The sequence below is a fragment of the Perca flavescens genome, chromosome 5, assembly GCF_004354835.1.
Source record: "Perca flavescens isolate YP-PL-M2 chromosome 5, PFLA_1.0, whole genome shotgun sequence".
In the NCBI taxonomy this organism is placed as follows: Eukaryota; Metazoa; Chordata; class Actinopteri; order Perciformes; family Percidae; genus Perca; species Perca flavescens.
The window spans coordinates 24150262-24176317 of NC_041335.1; the positions used below are offsets into that span (position 1 = coordinate 24150262).

The following is a 26056-nucleotide window of genomic DNA, read 5'->3' on the forward strand; positions in this document are numbered from 1 at the left end:
AGAGGCAAGAATCAGGATTGAAGATGCATTATGAGAATTTCGGAGGCTACTGAGGGATGGCCAGTGTCCTTCAGGGTCCTGGCTCCATATTTAGGCGGCCTCAGAGAAAGCCTGTTCGATACTGCATGTATAATTGATGTGAAGTAATGCTAAACCAGGGTGTAGGCCCGGCCACAGGAGGAGGAAGGGGGGGGGGGTTTATTGAGAGTAGTGCTAAATTATGAAAGGATATTACTGGTGTTTCTTTTTTGTTGAATTTATTACTTATGATGCAGAGCCATATGAGAAGCACTAATGTGCCGACTGGAGCCTTCCTGCTGTATATGTCTTGGCACACTGACTGTAGGGCACTCTGACTGGCTGGCCTTCAGTCAAAAACTCTAATCAAAGTGAACGGCATTGTTCAAAGTGCAACATCTGATGTTTTTTACTGTCCCAAATGTACACAATCTATTGGACTTAAGGTTTCATGGTATATTTCTCAGTAGGCAAAATAAAACATGAACCAATTAACCTGTTCCCACTCTGATGCTATACATAGATTTATTAACACATACAAAATGCATCGAAAAAAATAATAACACATTATACTATAGCCATAGTATAATGTTTAATTTTAGTAATTTTTATTTTTACTTAATTACATAGTAGAGAGCTGACAAGGGACAGGGCTTGCAATTTTGTTTTTTAAGTTTTGTGACAATGTTTTTTTAAGATAATCAATTGTGTTTTTAAGCATTTATTTATCTTAAAGAGTAGAAGAAGGGACACTTCATCATTTAGTTTATCACCTTTTTTTTAACCAAAATGTTTCTATAACATATAGTTTATTATAAAACTTGAAGGTCATCACTTTACCTCTACTTTATAACATACTATAATGAAGTTGTAAGCAGATACAAGTGTTTATTAATGTATTTGTTAATAACTATAGTTCATACTCTGGAGGCTGGTGTATAAAAAGATAATGAGTGATAACATAGTAAAACTCAGTTGTCATAATATAAAATGTGTCTTCATTGCAGACTTAATTATTAACAATACTAAAAAAACATTTAAAAATGTTCTTATATCTGCGTACATTATAGTGTGTTATAAAGCATTTTTCAAATGTGTATAGTGGTTATACAGTAAATGTAGGGGGTTAAAGTGTTGAGTCATTATAAGTACAGCCAGTAGAGGGGCCTCAGGTGGGCCCTTACCTTCAAATGAGGACATGGGCTCCAAGATGCCAAACTGCTTGAGAACTGCCATGAAAAGGATGATGACCACGCCGATGGCAAACAGCTCCATGCCCTGGATCCCCATGACGTCAGGCCAGGGGGAGTCCACTCAGGGCCAAGCCTGCACGAGAAGGCCTGGCCCTGGGGAGAGATGAAAGGAAACCTGGGCCGATACGAGTAACGCTGGGCTGGGCAAGTCAACAACAAGTGTTTTCAACAGAGGCGAGCCAAGAAGTGACAGGAATCAAGTCTTGTTGTTGGGCGACTGCATGGGTTTGTTTCCAAGCACAGGAGGCAGCATGAGAACCAGGCCAGCGGGCTGGACGAAGGCTGCTCTATAATGTCAACACTGATGCTGAAGTGGAAAATATGTGGAAGCCGACATATATGGAAAACCTCTCTCTCTAGACTCATGAGGGAAAATGGGGGTTGTGTCACTAGCCATTTATTACGACGCATTAAAGGAGACGTTTAGAGTCACTTTCCAGACTTTCCTCCAGCACACACTCTCAGGAGCTCAGAATGGCAAAGACACCAGTTACTGCGCACCCTCTTCATCCAAACTGCTATTATCAGTCCTCACGTCATAGTTTACACTCATGAATCACATCTTGGTTTTAGATGAAAATGTCTTTTGGGAAAAACAAAGAATTCAATGTCCATTTACATGATTTTGCTCCCATTAGGTGGGAGAAAGTCCAGGTAAACACAAACGACTTATTGAAATACAGTACAGAAAATACCAAAGTGTTCTCATCTTGCATGCCCTAAAACAGCAAAACATTAGTAACTGTAATTACCCCATTTATGCACCGACCACACGATCAACAAAAATACAAGGACATACTGTAAATACTCTTTATCTGCAAGCCGAAGACAATCTGATCATCTTATCATTCTAACCTTTGCAGCTTCCGCTCACAATATAGGATGAGATATTGTTTTCAAAACCGACCTGTCAGTCAAGATACAATAGAATTTTATGCAAAGTAAAAACTGAGTAGAACAAGGCTGCACTGCCCAAATAATAAAAAAAAAATTGATAAGGCATTACTTATGTAGCCAAATATCCACTTTTTCTGTCAGTAATCCTTTGGTCCACCAAACACCTTTCAGTACTGACTTAATTTAACCGTAAATAGTTAAATTTAGGTTTGCGTTGCTATCCCGTCTGATTCGGTCCACTTCACTGTTTGTCCAAATCCAGGTCCAGATATGGAAGAGTATGGCCCTTGAGAGAAGGCACTTCAAGCAGCAGTAGCAGTGTCCAGAGAGGGAACTGAGAGGAGCTGTGGGGAATGAAACCTCCTCCCCTGGTGTCTACCTCCTCCACACATACTTTTCCATCACTCCCATCTCTCTGCAGCGATCTGAATTTATCTGTTGCTGCTTCTGGTTGCCACTTTTCCTCCCTCGACTCACTTAGTCAGCGCTCACACCAGCTGAGGTTTAAAACTAAAAGGCCCTGTCCACCCTAAATCCTCCACCCATCCTGTCCTTCTTGTGGTCTCTCCTTATTCCACCACACTCCTCCTTTTTCTCAGTCTGTCCATCTGATTCGCCTTTGCGCCACGGAGCTTGCCGCCTCCTCCTCCTCCCTCTATCCCCTCTGTCATTCCATAACTTTGGCCAACCGCAGACTTTCTCTCCCCCTCTGCTCGACTCCCTCTTTCCTGCTCCAAAGTGTCCCTCCTTTCTCCACCACATCCACCGCTTTCAGAGGCGGGTTAAGAAATGTTTGAATGGGGGGCTAGACTGCAGCACAGCTTTAAAGACAGGCGACATATTTGTAAAATAAGTCCAAATTTGTTAAGACTCACATTTAAAGCACTGGTTCTTAGCAAAAAAGGAACTGAAATTAATGACAAAAAACCCACCTTTAAATATTCTAATATGAAATAATCAATCAACAGCTGCTTTGTATCTCCAAATCCTACAGCCATTGGGATTATGAGACAACCTGAACAGACAGGTTTAAGGCCCCAATCCCACAGGAGCAAGGCTCCCTGAAGAAACAGTTTTGCATTTCTTCGTGTGTGTGTCATTTTGCATCTCTTTGTGGTCCTTTAGCATCTCTCTGTGGTTGTTTTGTGTCCCTTTGTGGTCGCTTTGCATCTCTTGGTGGTTATTTTTGCATCTCTGTGACCGTTTTTTTGTCCTTTGCCCTTTCGGTTTAGTTAGTTTGCTATTCATCTCATCTTGCTATTGATGTGCATCTTTGTAGTTGTTTTTCTCATCTCTTTGTAGTCATTAGGGCGGCTGTGGCTCAGTGGTAGAGCGGTCGCCTGCCAATCGGAAGGCTGGTGGTTCGATCCCTTGCATTTTGTCCTTGGCCAAGACACTGAACCCTGAGTTGCCCCCGATGCTGTGCATTGGAGTGTAAATGTGTGTGAATGGCACCTTGTACAAAAGCCTCGGCCACAGTGTATGAATGTGTGTGAATGGTGAATGGTTCCTGTACTATGTAAAAGCGCTTTGAGTAGTCATTAAGACTAGAAAAGCGCTATATAAATACAGTCCATTTACTTCCCAACAAGGAATGTTAGCAGTCGCTTCATACAGATGTTCTGTCCTTGTAATCCCTCTATGATACTTACAAGTCAATTACCTATCTTATTCTGACTATGCACTCAGATTCCAGCTGAATTTAAATTACCCAAATATGGGTAGTGTGGGTTTATTAGTGTTTTAAGCCCCCAACTTCTCCTTCCAGGCAGCGCTGGTTAGGGTTAGGGTTATGGTTATGGTTAGGGTTAGGTGCCTTGAAGTCAACGGTCACAGCGCTGCGTGGAAGGAGACGTTGGGGGCTTAAAACACCATCAAGCGTAGTGTGGGCAAGCGCACATACACACTGATCAGTTGAAATAGCAGGGACACTTCTCTACACTTGAACTCCTCCTCAACACTTACTTACTTTTTCTCTGTGAAGAAGAGCCCCAAATATTATAAATGTATTATTAAAATATTAATGTCTCAAAATCTTAATGATTCCTGGCATATGGGCAACAGTTTGTCATATTGTAAATAACATGGAAACTATGATCAGAGTGTGTGAGGATGAGTGTGTACATGTGGTTGTGTGACTGTGTGTTTAGCAGGTCAGAAGAGGATAATTTATGACTCTGCACTTGCTAATGCATCTCGAGATAAGATGGGAAAGGAGGTGTGTGTGTGTGTGTGTGTGTGTGTGTGTGTGTGTGTGTGTGTGTGTGTGTGTGTGTGTGTGTGTGTGTGTGTGTGTGTGTGTTAATGCATTGACTTGGTTGGAGATAGGAGACACAAATGGGAGGCCGGAGTAAGAGAGATCGATATCTTTGTGGTGAGGCCGTGGTGGTGGAGCTCCCCTCCTCTTCTTTCTCTGCTTCTTACACTTTACCAGAAAAATCTAAATCAACCATCAATAATAAAATCTATTTTCAGTCTCTAACAATAGGTGAGAGTCAGTGGTGTCTATCTTTACAGTGGATAAAGGTCAAATTTACATTTCTGTCACCACTTTATAAAGGAGAGTGGATCAGGTGACGGGCATCCACACACTAAAAACACACAACACAACACAACACAACACAACACACTGCATGTAGGTATCTTGGCATTATGGAATGCTTTGATGGAGATTTTGGGTCTATTTATGTGCATTTAAGTTTGTTCTCTTGTATACCGATGCTAGCGTAGTAAGTTTATGGACTCCTGTGTATGTGTGCGGGATCATTCCTCAGAACAGGCCACTGGGACACTAACAGGTTTTTAAAAGGTAGGCTTGGCACGGCCTGCTGACACAACAGTCAGTAAAGAGGGAGAGAGTATCCAGACTGTTTCCTCTCAGTCAGACACATCAGCAAGATCACCTCTGCATCACAGTCAGAGAAAAAGAGATGCAGAAATGACACTTAAAAGAGTGTAGAGGCATTAAAAAAATCATGAGAAATTACTCCTTGCAGCAGCAATTTCACCATGGAAATGTGAAAGATTGGGAGATCTATTTATTCATCTATTTGTTATGTTCTACAACTTTCAGGGCTGAAAAGTGAAGCCAATGCACAAGTGCCTTAAACCTGAATTCTTTCTATTTACCTGCAAAGGGACTACTCCACTGGCTCCATAAAGAAATTGATTGTATAGAAGTTTATAAAAAAATTACCCTACTTCTCACTTAATTTATTACCTCAGTAAACATTTTTATAATGAGTTCATGGTCTTAATCTCAACCAACTACAAAAGTACCTCAACATTGCACTTAACTACAGCAAATGTAGTTAGTTATGGTGTACTACTCTTACGGTAAAAATCCAATATAAAAAGTAGGGCTGTCAAACGATAAAAAAAATGTAATCACGATTAATCGCATGTTTTATCACATGATTGAAATTCTATTATTTTGCATTTCAGAACTGTTTTTTAAGTACATTAACAATGGAAAGTAATTATTATCAGTGTATCTTGATTGGGAATCAAATGAATGCAAAGAAAGTGACTTTATGAACTTGATTTTAAGATTTGTATTTGTTTATTATTTATTTATTTACTGTAAACAAAAGGCACATGTGTGAATCTAGTCACACATTTGAATCTAGAGTCAATATAGTGTGCAGTAACTCTTAAATAATTTTGATTACTCACTGACGTCCAGTGATCACCTTGCATCACTTTGCAGCAGTTCCAGTTTGGTTTCTCCGTGTCATACAGGCTGTGTACATGTGTGCGTGAAACTACTGTCCCCCTCCACGGCAATGTATAAGACGGGTCAGAACATGCCAACCGTAGTCTTTAAGACCGAGTCTCCTACGATGCTGACAGGTCTGCAGTTAGTTGTCACCCATTTTGCAAGAGCGATAGTCATTTTTGGGGATTTGGTTTCATCTGCAGGTCGGCAAATAGCAATCTCCAAAATAGTGCTTTGCCTCAGCCTGCTAGCATCAACCTGAGTCACGTTAACTGTACTACTATGCTTAGCTAGCTCGTAGGTGGTAGCTCAAGCTTGACGTGCTTCGGTGATATTTTAATTCGGCTTTACACAATGTGCATATGGCTTTCGACCCATCCGGGAGTTTTGGAAAATAAAAAGCGCCATTCAGAATTGTGTTACTGCTGTCTTTCTCCATCATGCATTTCAAGGATTTTATATACCTGAACACACAGTTTGACTATAAAGTGATTTGTGAGACGTTAAGTGCAAACACACCACAACACTGCTCACTTATCACCAAAGACACTACCGAACACCAAGAAAACAAGACTCCTGTGTAAGAGTGAAAAAAATAAGCGAGAAAGTGAGAGATTGATGGAGTGAATGAGTAGAGAAAAGAGTGAATGAAGAAAAAGATTATAATGCAGAAAGTGAAACTATACGAGTGCCTACCTGAGCGATGGTACCTGGCTGCACTGTGGCCGCAGTGAGAGAGGCAGCTGGGACGAGAGAGTCGCCTCCTGGCCTCCACAGAAAGAGCGGCCATCATAGCTCCCATAATGCAACTGAACTACCTCAACAACGAGGCTAACACTGGCTAACAGGCTGCTCTAAAATACTTTGAATACCGGAGTTATTACCTGGATTGGACCAAAGTTTAACAAGACAAGATCCAGACTTTAAAAGGCTTTAATAGTCGTGAATGCTCAGTCGTGAGATCAATGCTAATCAAATTTCTGAGCAGCTAAGTTTGAACTCTGGCTCTAGGAATCTCCTCTCAGAGCAAAGCTTGTAAGTCTGTCTCTCATGTGCCGACAAAGGCAACTGCCTGGCACTGTAGAAGAGGTGACAGGTAAGAGGTATATGTGTGTGTGTGTGTGTGTGTGTGTGTGTGTGTGTGTGTGTGTGTGTGTGTGTGTGGGTGTGTGCGTGTGTGTGTGTGTGTGTGCGTGCGTGCGTGCATGTGTGTGTTGGGGTGCCTTTGTCAAAGGCCAGATTTGAGAATCTTTTTGAGTTTGTGACACCACTTCACAGTGAGAAGAGAGAGATGAAAGAGGTTGGGATCAAACATCACTGCAGAGCTTCTAACCTTTCACATCACACACCTCCACTTTTTTTCTTTTTTTAACCCCGTCTGTCTCACTCTCTTCCTCTTGTCTCATTGTGCTCCACATAGAAGCGTGACTTTATAACTCCTGCCACACTCTCTCTATACAAATTATGTAGCCTATAAATTATACAATTTATTACAAGCAAGCCTCCATTATCTCACTGCAGACAATGACAAGTGCAGTATGGGTGGGCGATAAAATCCTCTATTACATTATTTATAATGTTATGTTACAGTATTAAAATCTATTAAAGGAATCGTGTGAGTTTTCTTTTAAACAAAGCAAGTTATGTTTACATTCTTCAGTAAGTTACTACCTCCGGCCAAGAAATAGCCTGGCACATTATACCATGTGTCGTTTTTATGTTTCTTGTAGGGATTAAACAAACAAGATATCATCACATGTTTAGTTAGCTTCAGACAGAGCCAGGCTAGCTATTTCCCCTGGCTGTAGTCTTACATTTAGTCTTTTTTTAGTGAGAGTGATATCAATCTTCTTATCTAGCTCTCGGCACTAAAAAAAAAAAAGTAAAACTGCTTCTGTAAGAAAGAGTTGATGGATAAAATAGGAGTGTGTTTTGGGGTTATTCAAATTCATCAAGTAGCCTACCTGACAAAGGTACACCATCATACTGGTGCAAAAATATAATAAAAATCAGTTCTAGGCCTACTCACTGATTTGTAAAATTGCCCATGATTACCTAATACACTTTGAGACATAGTTATTAGGGATAGATGCCACTGTATACAAATGTACAGCAAAATCTGACAGTTTTCAAAACTGTATTGTCTCATGTATATATCATTATATACACTTGAAAACTGAAAAAAGGGCAAAAACTACAAAGAAATAAGGGAATATTCTACCACCAGCAGGTGATTTCAGTTACATGTAAACATTCTGTTGCAACTGGCACATAGTTGTTCACATGTTCCACCAAAATTGGCAGAGCCACCGGAATTTAGCGCTGCCCCAGACAATTGTTGGGCAGGCTAACTGTTATGTGTTTTACTCTTTTTACTTTTACTCTTGTAGGCTATTTATGTTTATTAGATTAATAACTGTGTTGTACTTACTATGGGGACTTAATGTTGACCTTTCACTGATGGCACTTTTTTGTTTCCTGGTATGAGAGATAATGTACTAATTTGCCAGCTAGACTTATTGTAAATCTAGTTTTGTTGCAAGAAGGCTTTTAGCAGTTACAACTTAGATCAGCATTACCCAGAGACTGGCTGGTGTATTATAGGCAATCTGCTTCATTTATATCTGGAAGTGAGTCAAGATATTACTCACAGCATTGAAACAAGTATTTTGACGAGTCACTTGAGGCATGTCAGGTTCAGTTATTTATATGGATTCCCACACTTGACATGTACAGACTTAAACTCATTGTCACTGTGCACTTTTCCATCATATCAACACAAAAATGTTTAATTCACACACAACAATTGTCTCAACAACATAGACCAATATTAGATGTTTTAACTTTGATGTGTTTTTGACTACTTTCCTGATGAGATAAAAATGTAAATCCATGATGAAGCCCTGCATGAAGTGCACTAGAGCTGCAACGATTAGTCGTTTGAGAGAAAATTGGCAACAGATAGATAGTCAAATGTCTTCTATGATAATGGAATATCTTTGGAATAATGGTTGGACAAAATAAGACTTCACAAGAAACCATATTGGACTCAAAGCACTTGTAAACAACACTTTTTACAAGTTACTGAAATTCTTAAAATAATTGTTATTTGCAGCCCTCCAATGCTCAATACTCCTGTTCCCCAGCAGCAGTGTAATATCCCCTCTGTCCACTAGAGGATGCTGGACACCATACAACACACAGCAAAGCGGAACAGTACCTCACATCCATCAAGTAACACAATCAGAGAGGAAAAAGAAGAAAATGAAACATGATAGAATGGATCAAATTATTTGGACTATTCCAAGATTGTATATGAGCTAACTCAGCAGTGTGTTTGTCACATCATCAGTTTCTTCGCTTCACAGGGAAATTATTAATCAGGAACAACCAATACATGGATATAACAAGAAGCCACAAAGAAATATAATATGAAAATATTGCAGCATAATCTTGCCTGTTATTGTCTGTAAATCCATGTCATGTAATCATGCACACAAGTGAATATCTGCATGGTGAGTGCATGTATTTCTTAATGTAATGCACATACAGAGCCAGCTGATCAAACAGTGAGCCCGCCGGAGTCTAAATACACTAGATAGCTGATTATACCCTCCATGACTTGTTAATGCTCAGATCTTCTCTAACAACCTGCTCCAGGGACTGAAGATGAAAACTTTTCTTCGCACTCGCCAAACTCAGTTAACAACACCATAGACATTTAAATTTGCTGTATGGCCTCTTCGATAAACTTTCTACAGTACAAGAGCTGCATTAATCTAACATTGATCATCAGGGGGAAAAGATGGCTTTCAGGCTTTTCCCACTCCTGCTATCTCTGCCCTTCAACTGCTTGATATGTTCCAATTAAAACCAAACCCAGTTTCATATGAGATAATCTCCTTTTCATAAAACCACCTCATCCTCGTAGGTTCAAAGCCAACCATAGCTGTGTAATTAAAACAGGGGCCTCTTGTTCAAAGCTTATTTTTTTCTCCTCTCTCTTCCTTTGCCCTGTTGCTTTATTCCTCTCATTTCTCTTTATCCAACACCCAAATATCTCTCTTTTTCTCCATCAACCCTACGCCAAAGGTAGAATTAGGTTTAATGGATCATTGGAGACCTGAACCCCAACCTGAGCAGGACTCCTTTGTGGAGATTCAAACTGGAAAATATCGAGAAGAGAGGAGAGTTTTTCCTCAGCAGAGAACATAAATCTTTATTTTAAGTCTTCAGAGAGGACTTGTACCCGATACCCTTGTAACACTGCACCCCAAGGTGTCCTCACCTGTCTGCACAAACTTTAGGAGAATCTAGGACAGAAGAGATATTAGGGGATAACAGACAGAATGGGACTGTTGATCATTGAAAAAAAGAAAGTGAAGAGAGGAATGAGTGTGGATGAAGAGGAAACAGCAGGGGATGAGAGGCAAGATGCCAAGTGCTGATTCAGCCGGCGGTGGCTTGATGACGGGATGTGTTTGTTTGGATGGAAGGACGCAGGAGGACAGAGGATAGACTTACATCTAATCAATGATGAACGGAAGGACGTGTAGACTAACTCGAAAAGGACAGACTAGCGAAAAAGATGAACAGAACAGTAGTAAAAATGCAAATCTTATTTTGGAAAAGGTGTCAGACAATAAAATGGAAAGAAAAAATGAATTGGATTTGAAAAAAAAAAGAAGAGAAAGCACCTTTGAATATGAATCCCAAGAAAGTCAAGGTACACCGTTTCCTTAAGATACAATAATTAAAAAGTCTTTATAGGTAAGTAAAACATATATGTCCTCCACTTAATAGTGTACTCAAGTAAAAAGTACATAAGACTCAGCCGAATGTACAAGTGAAGCCAAAACATCTTGATCGCTCCCTGGTGGCTGGCTGCGGTATAGGTCATAAATCCCACCCCCTTCATGTTAGGTACTAGCCTCGTGAGACCGTCCTGATCTTGCGAGCTCCAGTTTTCCACTCGCAGATCAGTCTGGCATCTTGAGGCAGAGAAAATTTGGAGCAGTTAGCCAAACGACCGGGCCAATCAGCGTTGGTTTTGAGGTGGGTTAGGTGGTGATAGACAGATGGTTTATCCAATCAGCTAACCAGTATTTTCAGACAGCGGTAGCCCTAATTCTGTTAGCCGCTCGCTAATGTTTTTTTTCTCTTGGATCCTTCTTTTGGAATATGGTCCGGGAACCTGAAATGGTGCCTTTTATTCCTAAATTCTTGTTACACAAACGGCAAATATCCTTTACCGACATGTTGCTTGCATGCTGAGCTAACGAGCTATGCTTTGCCTGCAGTAGCAGGGGCTTGTGATTGTACTTTCATACGCTTCGTGGATCTGATTGGTTGATTTGATAGACAGATGGTTCATCCAATCAGCTAACCAGTATTTCCACCCCTTCCCAAAAGTTCTCAAATGGAAAGTTCCCAGATGGATATGCCGAGCAAATGCGAAGCAATCCATCTGGCGGAGTCAGGTTAGTTAGGTGATGGCACATGAGCCAAACTCAAAAATCAAAGTACACGTCAAATAAATGTTCCCCTAAGATGGTTTCAGTCAGTTTAGGTAGTTCTTATCACGCTGATGTTTGTTCAAATGTTAACATTTCTAATAAGGTTGGGGGGTCTATCTGCTGCTATAAAAAAAAGGGTAAAACGTCATGATTCACAGCTGTGGTTGACCCGCGATTGGTCTAGCGGGTGTATGGCTGGGACTTCGACACTGCTGCTCCGCCTCCCGATCACTACTGCGCAGACTCTGGTTTCGAAATTACAAGATGCCGGCGCCCATATCAGGGATATTTTGGCTTCACTTTTGCACACTGGGTGGAAGTGGAGACGCGTAGGTGGTCTGGGATACTTAAAAATGGTCTGAGATTGCATCCACATTGCTCTCACAGACTGTTCCCCAATTCCTAAAATACCAACGCATTGTGGCACCAACATGCATGTGCGGCCGGAAGCTCGGATTACAACACACACAGACTTCATTCTCTGCTCAGGACGTCATTACTCCACTATGTCTTTACATATAGTAGCAAATATTTGTTTGCTGGTAGATTAATGTTCTGAATGTCAAGTACAGAACCTTTAAAGTATCAAAAGTAAAAGTATTTTGCCCCTGCAACTGATACATTATCATATAGGACATAATTGTGTTTATTAATGCATCAATGTGAGCAGCATTTTACTGCTGTAGCTGGTTGAGGTGCAACTAACTACTAACCACTTTGTACAGTTTGGTAGTTTAGTCCAGTGGTTCCCAAACTAGGGGTCGGGGCCCCTCCAAAGGTGCACAACATAAATCTGAGGGTTTGTGAGACGATTAACAAGGTAGAAAAAAAATCTAATTTCTGTTTCTTTGGTGTAACTGCAAACAACTCATATACATGTAAAACATGACAAAGAGCCCCAACAAAACACTACTTTTTTTGTACGGAGTTTAGTTCTGTATTTTACAAGGTTAACATGTGTTTTATAATGTATAATCTTAATTTGAAAAGTAACAAGTAACTCTAGCTGTCAGATAAATGTAGTGGAGTAAAAAAAAAACATGTCCCTCTGAAATGTAGTGGAGTAGAAGTATAAAGTAGCATAATACTAAGTAAAGTTCATTACCTAAAAACTGGACTTAAGTACAGTACTTGAGTAAATATACTTTCCACCACTGATTCAACATTCATTGACTGAACACTTAGTCACAGATAGTAGTAATGAAAACTATTTCATTTTCTTGAAACTGCATACAACCTATTCCAGTAAATGAACCCTGTTCTTGTTATTTTAACACAGTTCTATCAATGACAACTATTTACCTTTAGTTTTAAGAAGCAGCAACAGAATAGAGGGCAAAAATACCTTGAACTAGCGTCCCAGTGATGAAGCCAAAGAAGCAGCGCAGCAGCTTGGTGATCTCCTTTTCACACTCTGCCTTGCATGAATTCATCCTCTAACCTTTGACCACCAGCACCAAAGGGTGTAAAAAACAAATAAACAGGAAAAATATGATAATATGAAGATAAAAACCTGCCAAAACACCCCAAAAGAAGAAAGACCCTCTATGTTCAGTCACTAAATTGGACAAATGTTTAAGTGCCCACTAAAAAACTTAAGTAAGTACTCTCCCAGAGGATGTCTACTTGGTCTGATGTTGCCTGTTTCCCTTTAGATAACTTGAAAGCTCCTTTTTAAACTGGTGTCCCAGTTTGCTTACAGGTGATGTTCACTCACTCCCTCCTCCTCTTCTCTTTCACTTGTTTCTCTCCTCTACCCTTGTCGCCTCAGGAAGGAGGAGGAGGTGAACTGCATCGCATGATGTTGGGCCCGCCCGTCCTGAAGCTCCGGTCACTGTCGTTTCATTTGACCCACTCTGACAAACCACAACACACAACACTGACACCCGTTAACGCTCCTCTTGTTTCAGCCTTCGTTAGTGCTGCATGGTCACCGAGACAAGTTAATCTTACTTTCTCAGACAGGCAGAAATCATACAGAGAGAGAAAGAAGCTGCAAAGAAATATTTGACAGTTCAGTGAAGAAACTTAATCTCACTTCCCTCCCTCGTTCCTTTGTCTCGCCTCCATATCTAATCCAACTCATATAACACTTTCATATTACATCATTAATATCGCTCCTCTTCATCTCTCAGTTTCCCCCCCATATGGCCTCATTATCTGACTCTCCTTCTATGGTGTGGGAGCTACTTTTAATTCAGAGATTAAACTTTGTGCTGAGTGAAATTTCTTACTATCAAATGAAAAACTTCACTTCTCTTTATAGAACAGATAGTACACGAGTGGAGCTGAGTGTTAGACAGCTCCTGGGTTAGAAGGGAACTCAATAATTAGTTCTGAAACGTCAATTTATTATAACAACTATTTTGATAATCAATCATTGTTTAAGTCATTTGTGAAGCAAAAATAACAAACATCAATTGTTTCCAGCTTCTAAAATATAAAGAGTGTTTTTTATGTTTAATATCACTATTATAATATTGAATATATTTGGGCTTTGAAGATGTCACCTTGGGCTTAAAAAAATGTAAGCATTTTGCACAATTTTATAGAAGGAACAGTGATTCTCAATCAGTGGTACTTCTGCAGTTGCCCGGGGGTAGCCTCTGCGAAAAGATTGTGGAGGAGCTCTGATCAAATTAAAAAAATTGAAATTATGATTTGGTAAAAGCTCACAAAAAGCATTACAAATTGGTGTGATGTTGATTTTTAATATATTCAATATTACAGTAACCAAATTAGCTGTATGCTGAATACAAAGAAAACGCTTTACACCAGTATGAGTCAGTTGTAACCCCTCAACACTACATGCTGCAACTGAGAGCGGTATAAACTAGTTTGCAAGCCAGAAAAGAAGTCAAAATAGATCAAAGTACTAGTAGTACTAATGCAAACTTAACTAAACCTATGGAAAAATAAAAAATGACATCAGGGCTGTAGCCAGGAATTAAAAAATTCTGAGCTCATGAGTCCACATTGCCCCAATGCATCCGCATCTCCTTAAAGATTAGCCCCCCAGGAAAGATTTCTGAATACATTATTATTTTAATAACTGTTAAATTATACTTCTTTTGTCAATTTATATTAATTTATATCTCTAAATGATGGTATTTCACTGCAAGGATTAGAAGTCTGGTGGAGGAATTCAATAATCCTTTCTTCTTTTCCCTAAAACCATATTGAAAGCGTTCTGATGGCCCGGGGTTACGGCGCCTATGATAAACCGCTACGTTCCCAGTAGTTTGACCGTGGACTTCATTTTCTTGCACGTCATTCTCCCTCTTTCTCTCTCTAATCTCTCTAGCACCACTTTCCAATAAAAGCATTACATGCCACCAAATTAAAAAAAAGTCACATTTAAAGATAGTGACTCTAAATATGATCAAAATTATCCTTAAAATATAAAAAAATACATATAGGGTCATTTGTATATAGTTAAGGAATGTAAAATCCTCTAGTCATTAAACCCTCAAAACAACAGCCAGGACTTCTGTGTTCTCAGCTTTGCACATAATTAAATTTTGATAATAAAAATAATTATTAGTTGCCTATAGGTACAAATAACACCCATGTATGGCCTGACCTGCACACTTCTCTTTCTTTCCTCTCTGTCCATTTCATTCTCCACAAACCCTTAGCTGTAGTGCTTCATGTCAAGGTGTCTATCAAACTGGGCTCACTGTCGCCAGCTCTCCACATCTAAACTAAACCACAGTAACAGCTTCCACCACATCTCCACTTCTGTGCTGCTATTTTTAGCTGCTGGCCATTACCGAGGTGAGGGCTTGCCCACCGATAATACTGAATCTCTCTTCCCTCGACACCGCTGGGATGAAATAGATCCCATCACAGCTCAGATTTTCTTTCTCTGTCTGTCAGTTTTTTTTTTTACTCACTGTGCTCTTGTTTCACAGAAAGAGCTCTTTCAACAATCTTGCAACCAATAGCAAAAAAAGCACCTAAATGATAATCTGAATTTGATAAAGACTGATTATATGTGTTAAAGGGGTGCTATGCAGTCTTGGCCATTTCTTTTTGCTTTTTGCTCGCTCGTTTCTCTATAGAGTTCCCCCTACAGCTTCGGAATAGATATTTGGCAGCTCCTATGTTTACTTGTGTCTGAGTCCTCACTCGGTCAGTCTGCCGATTCCTCTTTCTCTGTTCCTCCATGAAGCAATTCGTTACATCGCGAGACCTGATATCACGCGATACTTCCTGATGCTGAGGTCGGCGGCTCGCCGGCCAAAAGTTGCAAGGGTGGTTTTTCCGCTCACAGGCGCTAGGGGGAAGTGAGACGACCAGCATTCAACCCGAAAAAAAGTCATACAACCATTCCAATTACTCCGAAGCTGTTCAGTTAAAGTAAATTAAGCTAAAAAAAACTGCATAGTTCCCCTTTAATGTGTCAGTATACACTTGCAGCCTTGTAATTGGACTAACACTAACACAGTGGAATGTAACTAAGTACATTTACTCAACTACTGTAATCAAGTACAAATTCAAGGTACTTGTTTTCTTGAGTATTTCCATTTAATGCAACTTTATACTTCTACATTTCAGAAGCAAATAATATACTTTTTATCCCACTACATTTGTTTGACAGCTTTAGTTACTTTACAGATTACAAAGCAGGGCTGTTTATTTGAAGCCATGAAAAGTAGTAGTTTTTAGAGATACATCACAGGACAGCGACGCTACATATAATGATCTCACAGAATATGTTGCTTTAGATGAAAAGTATATAAGGAGTTAAACATCTATAGCAGTAAAATGCAACATGCACATTAATGCAGCAGTAATATTAATCCTAAAAAATCATATATATTAGTAAAACACTGACAGGGGCCATTTTTCTGCAAAATGACTACTTATACTTTCTCTGATAATACTTACATACTTTTACTTAAGTAAGATTTTAAATTCAGGACTTTTACTTGCAGTGGAGTATTTTCAGAGTGTGGTATAGTACTTTTACTTACTTCTTCCACCACTGCTAACACTAATGAGATGTAAACCAGATTGGGAATCTTCAGGAAGTAAAATTGTCTAAGTGTAAAAGTGATCCCATTTGTCAAAAAAACAAACCCAGACCAACAACGACTGAACCTGCAGCCAAAACATTTCTCTCAGCATCACCATCATTTTCAGCCTAAAGAAACTTGATCTGAGCAGCTTACAGTAGTGTTTCCAGAGAGTAAAAAAAACGTTTAAACTTTCAAAAATGTAAGCAGCTGTCTCTTGCTGCCACTTGGGAATGCCAAAGTGCCAAGTTTCTTGGTGACGCTGGTAGGAAAAACATGATGGCAGGATTGCGTGATAAACCACAAGGGCAGGTCTAATACGACTGGATCTAGCTCTCACATTTCAGTGACCTACTAGAGTACCATTACATGGTACATTGAGGCTGAGCAGGCCTTTGAAGATGGGTCACAATCACACACATCCGCCTTATTTGGTTTAATTAAAACTCTCTGGAGCCTGAGGTAATGTTTGCTTTTTAATGATGTGGCATTTATTTAAACCTCAAACTGTTTTTAGATCCAAAATAATGTGTCTGTTTTTTGTTCTTAACAAAATCAGCTTACATAAGGAGGTTTAAAAGGAAAAAGGAAGGCCAAGAAGGGACACCAACTCATAAGTAATGAAATGGAGTAAATGGAGACAGGTAGGTAGTTAGGAAAAGGCAGTGGCAGGGAAGGATAAGAAGAAGTAGGGAAGGAAACAAGGAGTTATAGGGAAGGAAAAGCAGAGGAGCAAGTGAAGACAAGTAGGTAGTGAGGAAAGGAAAGAGACAGGGAAGGACAGGGAGTACTAGGGAGGGAATCAAGAAGTTAGTAAAGGAAAAGAGGGGGCAGGGAAGGACAAGAAAAAGTAGGAAAGGACACAAGGAGGTTATGAAGTGCAGTAGGAAGATGGGACTTCTGAAGTGATGAAATCAGTTAAAAAGGTGGAGGACATTTGACATTTACTGATGTGTTTTATATAAAACTATTAAAGCTGTTTTGTGTCATAAGTGATAACTCATCAGTCAAAATATGAGAAGAGGCTGTAATAAAAGTTGGTGATAACTGCGGCCTCTGTGGACTGAACTATGACTTTATATCAGCATGGAACAACGCTGAGAGCTTTGAAGATATATGTACAATTTCATTCAAAAAAACTTCATACATCTCCCTGCAGACAAGAGATTAAATGTGCACGAATACAAATGGACCACTGGGTGGAGCACTGAGACTAAGTAGATCAACAAAGCAGGACTGGAGCCCAGTCCAAACAACGTACTGGATCCAAGAAGAGAAGGGAAAACATTCAGGAAGTCCTGATTAGTCTTTTAGTGCTTATGAGAGGCAGAAATGATCAGGCAGTTGAAAAGAGACCCAGAGGAACGTAGAAGGTGTATCAGAGTATGTCAGGTCTATGTCGAGAGAATATTAAAGCTATAGTGCATAGTTTCTGTCTCCCCCATGAGGTATTTTAAGTAATGACAACAACACTGTCAGCGCACCCACATGACACAAGTCTTCCATGATCGCGCACAACCCCCCACCCCTCCTCCACACAGTTCCTTGTAGCCAAGGAGGACACGGAGGATTAAAAAGAACATGATGGACTTTTCAGAAGAAGTAATTATCTTCACTGAGCTTCTGCGCATGAAAGTCGCCGGACTACACCATTTTCTAAACATAGCCATACTGAGAAATACAGAGAGAGTTTTGTGGAGCTGAAAGTCTTAATTAGCTTTGTATAAACTAATTTGGCAATGGCTTGAATGTAACTGACTTTCATTATTTAAAAAGAGTTACGCACTAAAGCTTTAAAGGTGAACCAAGGCTGTAGAGACATTTGATAAATGAGCGTATGCAACTAAGTCAAGCTGACCCTGAGGTCACCTGCCAGGCACAATGAGTCATGAGTCGTGCCCTCAGGAGGCCAGCAGAGGTCTATCCAGTCAATTCAGCGATCAATTCAAACAGTCACACTTGTTGTGCATTCACCACATTGTGCATCTTACCAACATGTCAATCTCCCCTCTCACTCTCTCTCTCTCTCACCTTTGTCCTGTGGCTGTGTACTGGCGATAATCCATTTAACCAGGCAACACTTCATCAGAGCTTTCCGAGAGAACCGTGGCTTCTGCCACTTCTCAGAATCCTTCATTCTGCCTGGCGCAGGTTCGACGCCGTTGGCATCTCCCAGCAGGCTGCCATCGACCACCTTGCCATCCGCCTGTTGGGAGGGGAAGAACGGGGGAGGAGGGAGTGAGAAAGAGAGTTCAGGTCGATATGGAAATGAAACAAACCAGGCTGAGATCTTTAATTTAATCATGAGTATGCGTGTGCCTGGAAAATATGATTAGCCTCTGATCTGGAAGTGTTTCAGGAACACTTTAAAGAGGTTCAACACAAGTTCAGTTCAGCAATTATTATGAGACTTTGAGTTTTTTAAGTTTGTGTCCAAATCTACTGTCTGGTAGCTTCACTTTCTAAATGGACAATTTATCAGAGACGTTTTCACTGAAAAAGTTGCCTGCTGATAAGAGCAGTGAGAGTAAACCAAAATAGTAAAGTTTTGGGCTGGAAAACCAGAACAATGAGCTGAAAGACGTTAAAACACTCCAAACACCGGTAGCTGAAAATAGTGAGGGGACCTGCAGAGTTGGGAGAAAATTATCTGTGGGTTTGTCGAGAGCTAGAATAATTACAGTGGAATCTCTCTTTCAGTCTTGCCCCCCAACATCTCAGCCTGACCTCCCTCCTCCGTCATCCCAGCTTCCAGCTAGTCCTCCCTGCTCTCAGCTGTGAGTCACTGTCACTCACCATATGGTCTTGAAAATGTTTTAATAAGGATGGCTTACAACAGTTTGGCCGCAAATACAGCAGCTCACAACAATTCACTGACACTGAGCGGATACAGGTAAAAGGATGAGACTGAGCCATCTTTCGTTTCGTTTTTAAGAGATTAAATGTTCAAATCTGTGATGGACAGAAAATAGTTTTTCATGGACAGCCTAAAAACATTATCATTAAACATTGACATTAGCTTTCTAATAAATCAAGGTGGAGGTGAGGTAACTTCAATATTTCTGATTTAAGCACTAACACATCTTGAAATATCTTTCCTTTAGGTTTCAGTTAAATAAAAACCTGTTTCTGTTCAATTTCATATTCGGCTCCAATTTATCAATGTGATTCTTACTATGCAGGACCAAGCTCATTCATATGCATAATTTATCCTCTTTCATCAGTGAAGATAAACTTGACATCAACATTTTTGCTGTAATATATTTTTCAATTTCTTTTCCTTCATATCTTGGCATCCTTTCAGTTTCTACTACAGCAAACACTGATTTGATCTGATGTGTTCTGATTTAACGTCTATTCCTAAATTTTCAAGAGGCTTTATTAAGCTGCTCTTGGAAAACACACACAGTCATACATGTGTACACTGGAGCAAGTGTGGGGAGGAAGATGAAAGACAAAACAAACAGTAGCTGTGTTTACTCTGTGGGGAAGAGACGGAAAGCAAAAGGATGACAGTGGGAAAAGAGAGGAGGGAGCCCACACACACACACACACACACACTGAGGATTTTAAATGGCTATTTGATCCTATGAGAGTCTGACCATGCAAATCCCTTACTTTAAGGTAATGAGAGAGAATGAGGAAGGGAAAATACAAAGAAAGAGAGAGAGAGAGAGAGAGAGAGAGAGAGAGAGAGAGTAAAGGAAAGATGGTCTGCTTGTGTTCCTGGAAGAACTGCAGTAAATTAGCATAATGAATACTGGCCTATCTGAGAAGAAGAGCAAAGGACGGGGGGATGGAGGAAGGAAAGATGGAGGAGAAGACGATACAAAAGCACTTTGCTGGGGAATACATTCACAAGGCTACTTCTGTGCATCTTCCACATGAAGCGATGGATTAAAGGAGCTAAAGATGAGAGAGGAAAAGGCAGGGAAGAAGGAGGGAGACTACGAGGAGTGAGCATCTGCATAGATACACACAAACACAGAGTCAAACTGGCTCATATCCTAATGACAACTAACTGAAATGGAAAGAAGTTGACAGAAATCATTTCCATTCATCTCGACATCATTTATTCACAGATCAACGGTGGCACATCAGAGAGTATTATGAAAAAAGGCTCAGCTGTGATTCGCTTCTACAGAGAAGTAAATTAGAAAAAAAGAATTGTTTTCAAATGTGGCTTTTTAGTAGGTCACAAATTGGAAAGAGGAGGCTGTGAGACAAATACATGCAGACAGACGCAGGGTAAAAACAAGAAAATTCAACGCTACTTTAGTTGTTTATTCATGGACCGCTGGACACGAAGGCATACTCACAATCTGAAGGGACTCACAGTTTTAACTAGTATGTTTTATCTTATGTTTCCCTTAACGCTTCAGCTAGCTTTGTCCTGGGGCAGCACTACCCTCTTTTAACATCTGCACAACACACATGCACGCACGCACGCACGCACACACACGCACGCACGCACGCACACACACACACACACACACAAAAAGTACACATTTCTATGCTCCGTCATAAATTATTAAAGATCAGTCGCTGTGTTGTTGGTTTAAGGAATGTTGGTTTACATAAAGCGTAAACTCTGGCCTCATTACGTTCAATTGTTAAACTATTTTACACCTCATCATACATGTTCTTTTTTTTTTTTAAAGCAGTATTAACTGATTTTTGGCCACTTGTGTTCAACAGCACAACACACAACACTGACATATTATCACCATGTAAAAGTTGACAATTTACACATCTAAGAAACACAAATCTACATTATCCTTAATTTGGAGACTTGTTTCTGGCCACCTGGCGGATGTAAGTTCAATGTTCACTCTCTTTTAGTTCTGTTTGTAGTCTCCACCAACTTCTGAGGGAAATATCTGGCTCTTTAGCTGTTAAATGCTCCACAACATTCACCAGCTTGTCTGCCGTTAGAGGACTGAATATGTAGTATACCGGTACATGGGTTTTTTAGTCTTCCTGCTCCTGTACCTGAAAACAACTCTACAGTATTAGAGTGGGAAATGTGATATCAAAAGCAATGACCTAAAAGATGCTAAAAATCTACACTACATATAAAACAAATATGAATAATGAATGCATCTTTAAATATACTGAATGTTTGAAACAATTTGATTTTTCTTTCATTACAGAATGCTTTATAGTAATGTGTAAACACTTTGTTTTTCTTACATCCTCAACAAAGTGGGATTGAGGAGATGGGAACATCGATGGAGTTAGATAAGGATGAGGTAGAGTGATGGAAAGGGAATAGATGCCGAGAGCGAGAGATGGAGTCTTTAATGTCATATTAGCGGATGTTTCCATTAATAAATTATAAGTGATTAACTTCCTACTTGGCCACAGCAGAGATCCAGCATGTTTTGCTATAATGTCTTAGCTCACAGTTGAGTTTTTTTCAGCATGACTCAAACTCAGCCAGCAGAACTTTGTTCTGCCTGACTGCTTCTTCAAGGTCAAATAGGCTTTAAAAAACGCCCCTCCAGGGAAAATCCTGGAGTCAAAGAGAATGTAAAAAAAAACTGAACCAGTTATGGTTATGGTTTCTCATAACATTTTAAACTTGTATGTGTGGTTAATAGGTATCTAGACCTATTAACAAAATTGTTAATAGGTATCTAGACCTATTAACCACATCCATGGATTTTTACAACAAGTCTTCTGGTTAGGTTTTGGAACAAAAAAAGACTTGGGTAGGATAGGAAAACCATGTGGTTTGGGTTAAAATCACAACTTTGGTAAGGTGAGGGGACTTTCGTCATCATGGTTATGGTTATTGTGGTCACAGTTGAAAGAAACCAACGTTAAAAATAAAGAGGGATCTCTCAACAACCAAAGTCTGCTGGAGGGCTGTATGAATGTAAACATATGAGGTTATTGGGCATTTGATTAAACAACTGACACTGTTGTTTTTCTTGGGTGGACAGTCTCTTTTTTTTATATGCTGACAGAAATGTATAAGTAGTATTGAGTATAGATAAACCATTGTACCAAAGGCTGATATTGAATGTTTGGTCAGATTGTAGTCTACTTTAGTCCTTGACCAGATAGTTCAGAATTTATTAAATTAACATTTTGCCATTTTTAGACAACATGTTGTTAACATATTTATATTTATCAAAGCAAGATATTGGGGAAAAAATAAGGTTTTAGTATTGGTACTGAAACTCAAGTATTGTATTTGCACTGGTATCAAAAAAATGGACTTAGGTTGTAGACAAACTTATGTTTATTGTTAAGGGTTTGATAGCATTTTATCGAATATCAATCAAATATTTAATCTGATTATCAAAATCCCAATCCCTTTAATCTAATCTAATATTTTCAGTGTTATATTACAACAATTTTAAGAAAATTAATATTTAACAAAAAATTGAAAGATTGACATTCAAAAAACTATTAACTCAGGTTTTGCCAGATATTACATTTTTGCTTTTTAATTAAAAGACTACCTGAATGTTTTGTACATTGTTCTCGGTGAATACATAAAGAGAAAGGAGATACAAATTCACAAATTTGTTCGAATTTTAGCTTAATGGATCGGGGCATTTATTGGAACCGGATCCATAATGAAGTTATCTATTGAAACCCAGCATTGCTAATATTAGACTAGCTAATTTAGACACAACAGCCAAGCTTTGCCAAGATAATTGGTTGTTTACTGTCTAGCCTATGAATTCAGAGAAGGGAATATCACACTCTTTAATTTGTTTTGTCCTAACGAGCTATTGTCTAGGATATTTATATTCTATCCTTGTAAGTGCAGAAATACCAAACTAACGTGAACTTGTGAGACCACAGACACATCCAACACATCTACAGATCAGAATTAAGAGCAGACAGACACAAGCGCACAGACTACAAATACACTGAGATCCAAATGCACACACAGAAACACACACAACGTTAGCAATATATCTTGTGTAGAGAGTCCAGAGGGAAGGGTCAGGGAGCAGAGACACAGTATTTAGATGAAGTGAGCTGGTTTGACCATGGAGATGGGACATGCTCGCTTAGCTTCACCGCAGTTGTGTGTGCGTCAGCGGCCGTGGGAGAGGGTGTAAAAGAGGGGTGTGGCGATGACATCATCAATACGGATCCGTATTCACCATCCATACGAAGCCAAACGAGAGCCGTTTTGGATTTTTTCACCCTGAGACCTGGTTTCAAAAAAGTGCGTTTTCAGGCAGTGCGTTTGCAGGATTCGTCTGGACGGTCGGCCCAAACGATGCAAAACATGTGAAAAAACGTTTCCGTGTGGACGGCCCCTAGATTTCTAGGCTAGGTGCCTCCCACTTTGACCTTGGGACTTCATGCTTGGCACAGATGTTCCTGTACACTTTGCCAGCCACTTGGTTGTGGCGTTCTAGGTATGCCGTGGAATTACAATTTACAATGTCACATACACACACGTGCACACACGCACACGTGCATGCGCACACGCACACACAATGGAAAACAACATTTAATCAGCCGTTCATATTAACATTTATTGTTTCTCTTCACCGTGGATGTCAGCACAAATTTGTCCTCCATCCCTCCATCTCCTCACCCCTTCATTGCTTCCAATTTAGTCACCCTCCTCTCTCTCCATGTCACCTGTCACAAGGCTACTCTCAAGGTGAAGCAGAAATACCAACTGGGATTTAAACATAAGGGAGGTAGACTCAGTGGAGGAGCGCACTGACAAGGGCTGACAGCACAAAGGGAGATACAGTAAATACTTTATAAAAAACCCTTGCACATAAAATCCCACCACCCGGGATTTCCTGCAGAAGAGCCCAGATCTAGATCGTCTCAAATTTCGCAGCATGAGAGCAACACCCACATTCACTGGGAGTTAGCTCATTTTATTGGCATTGTGTGTTGACATTTAACATGGAGATTTGTTCCCAAGTAAATTGAAATAAAGTGATACTGTGAACTATGAAATGATAGGCAGTACAAAAAAGTGGGTATGTGCATTTACCAGGCAGCGAAGGACTGACATAAAAATGGTAAACGTTTTGGAGCTTGACCCATACTGAGAATTAAAAGTTAGGATATATCTGCCTCTGCTGCTTCAATTATGTCCATTTCTTTTTGTCTTGTGAGTCCCAGAAGTTACATTTATGTGCCACTAATTTGCAACTATCAGATATGAATTGAAAGAATTAGTGCTGTTTTTATCTCACTAATAAAGGCAGGAATCTCTGTGAGTAAGTGAGTAACCAGTTATTGGTTATCGGTTATCACACGAAGCCCGCTGTTGTAGGGATGTAAACAGATCCATCAATCTATCTATCTATCTATCTATCTATCTATCTATCTATCTATCTATCTATCTATCTATCTATAAGGACGGATTATAATAAAGTTAACAAGCCAACTTAGCCGTTTGAGCTAATGTGTGCAAACTACTGTAGCTGAGGGTAATTCATAAAAAACATGGAGGCTCGGTAATCTCAACCAGCATAAACCAAGATGGCGCACACACTTTTATTACCTTCCATAGTGACAACAGTAGCGCATAACGCCAGCTTCACTTCTTCCGTTTCTACCCTTCATAATAAAAGCCCAACTAAAATTCAACTTAGCATTTCCCTAAGAGGAAACTTAGTTATATACAGTCTATGGAGGAAACTTAATAAAATAGCTTACAATGCTAAAGGCATTTTTTGCAGACACTAGACTAACATCCACTTGTAGCAGCTACAACATAATTAATGTTTTTATTGTTATGTTTCAGCACTCGCAGCACTTACTTAAGGTCAGGGAACAGTATTGGTTATATAATAATAATGACTCGTGTCTGTTCGGAATAAAGGCGGATGTAGTGTATTGTTGTTTTAGAGCCACATAACCTCATAGGTGGGAAAGCTAAAGTGGTTTAAATGGTTAAAAATGTGAGACTTGAACGCAAGATACCGCTTTTTTCTCTCATTTCATTTTCTACCGACAATCAATGTCAATGTTGTTTTCTTTAAACCATGACAGTAATGTTTCTCTCAGCTGTGACAAACCTGAACAACCCTTAACTCAAGCAGTGGTAAATCTCTTTTTCTTAAATTTTCTGTCTCTTTTTAACTAAACAACTGTTACATAAGGAAGTACAATCTGTTCCTGGCCTTTTTTTATACAAATAATTTTCCTTGTAATGTCATTTGTATTAAGAAAAAAGAAAAAAAACTCAACAAGAAAAAACAGAAAACAGAGTAAAGCTGAAGCAAAAAACGTTTGAGTCCTGAAAAGTTGAGTCACTCAACAACAGAAAAACAGCTTCACAGATGGTAGTTTGAATGGTAGTCAGAGCACCAGACTGATGAACTTTTGGGCCTTCTGTTTTCAGTTTGTTACATACAATAATCAGCAGAACTGTAAATTTCACTCAGAATTGATAGAAAAACATCAACATCACTGCATATGTTCTAAAGATGTGGTTGTGCGACTCTTTACATGAAGCTTGCAGCAAGAAAATATGTGAGCAGGCTGATGGTCTAGAGTTGCTATTTGTGTCCTGACTGCTTGAGCCTCTCAGTATGGCTGTCAGTGTGAATCAATTTGACTGTGGGAGGATGACATAGCCATATGGCCCGTATGCTGTTAGTGTGTGTGTGTGTGTGTGTGTGTGTG

General features: G+C 39.6%; 1 protein-coding gene across 3 annotated transcripts in view; it reads right to left on the reverse strand.

Moving 5' to 3' along the window:
• Positions 1–26056, reverse strand: part of kcnip3b (Kv channel interacting protein 3b, calsenilin) — a 43557-nt gene that overhangs the window by 13321 nt on the left and 4180 nt on the right. Inside the window, exon 2 of one of the 3 annotated variants that reach the window (XM_028579066.1) lies at positions 18455–18629. In XM_028579066.1, coding sequence (XP_028434867.1) covers positions 18455–18629 — 175 coding nt within the window. Of the gene's footprint in view, positions 1–1202; positions 2830–18454; positions 18630–26056 lie in introns of those variants that run through there. The other 2 variants (XM_028579067.1, XM_028579068.1) reach the window with 2 other exon arrangements.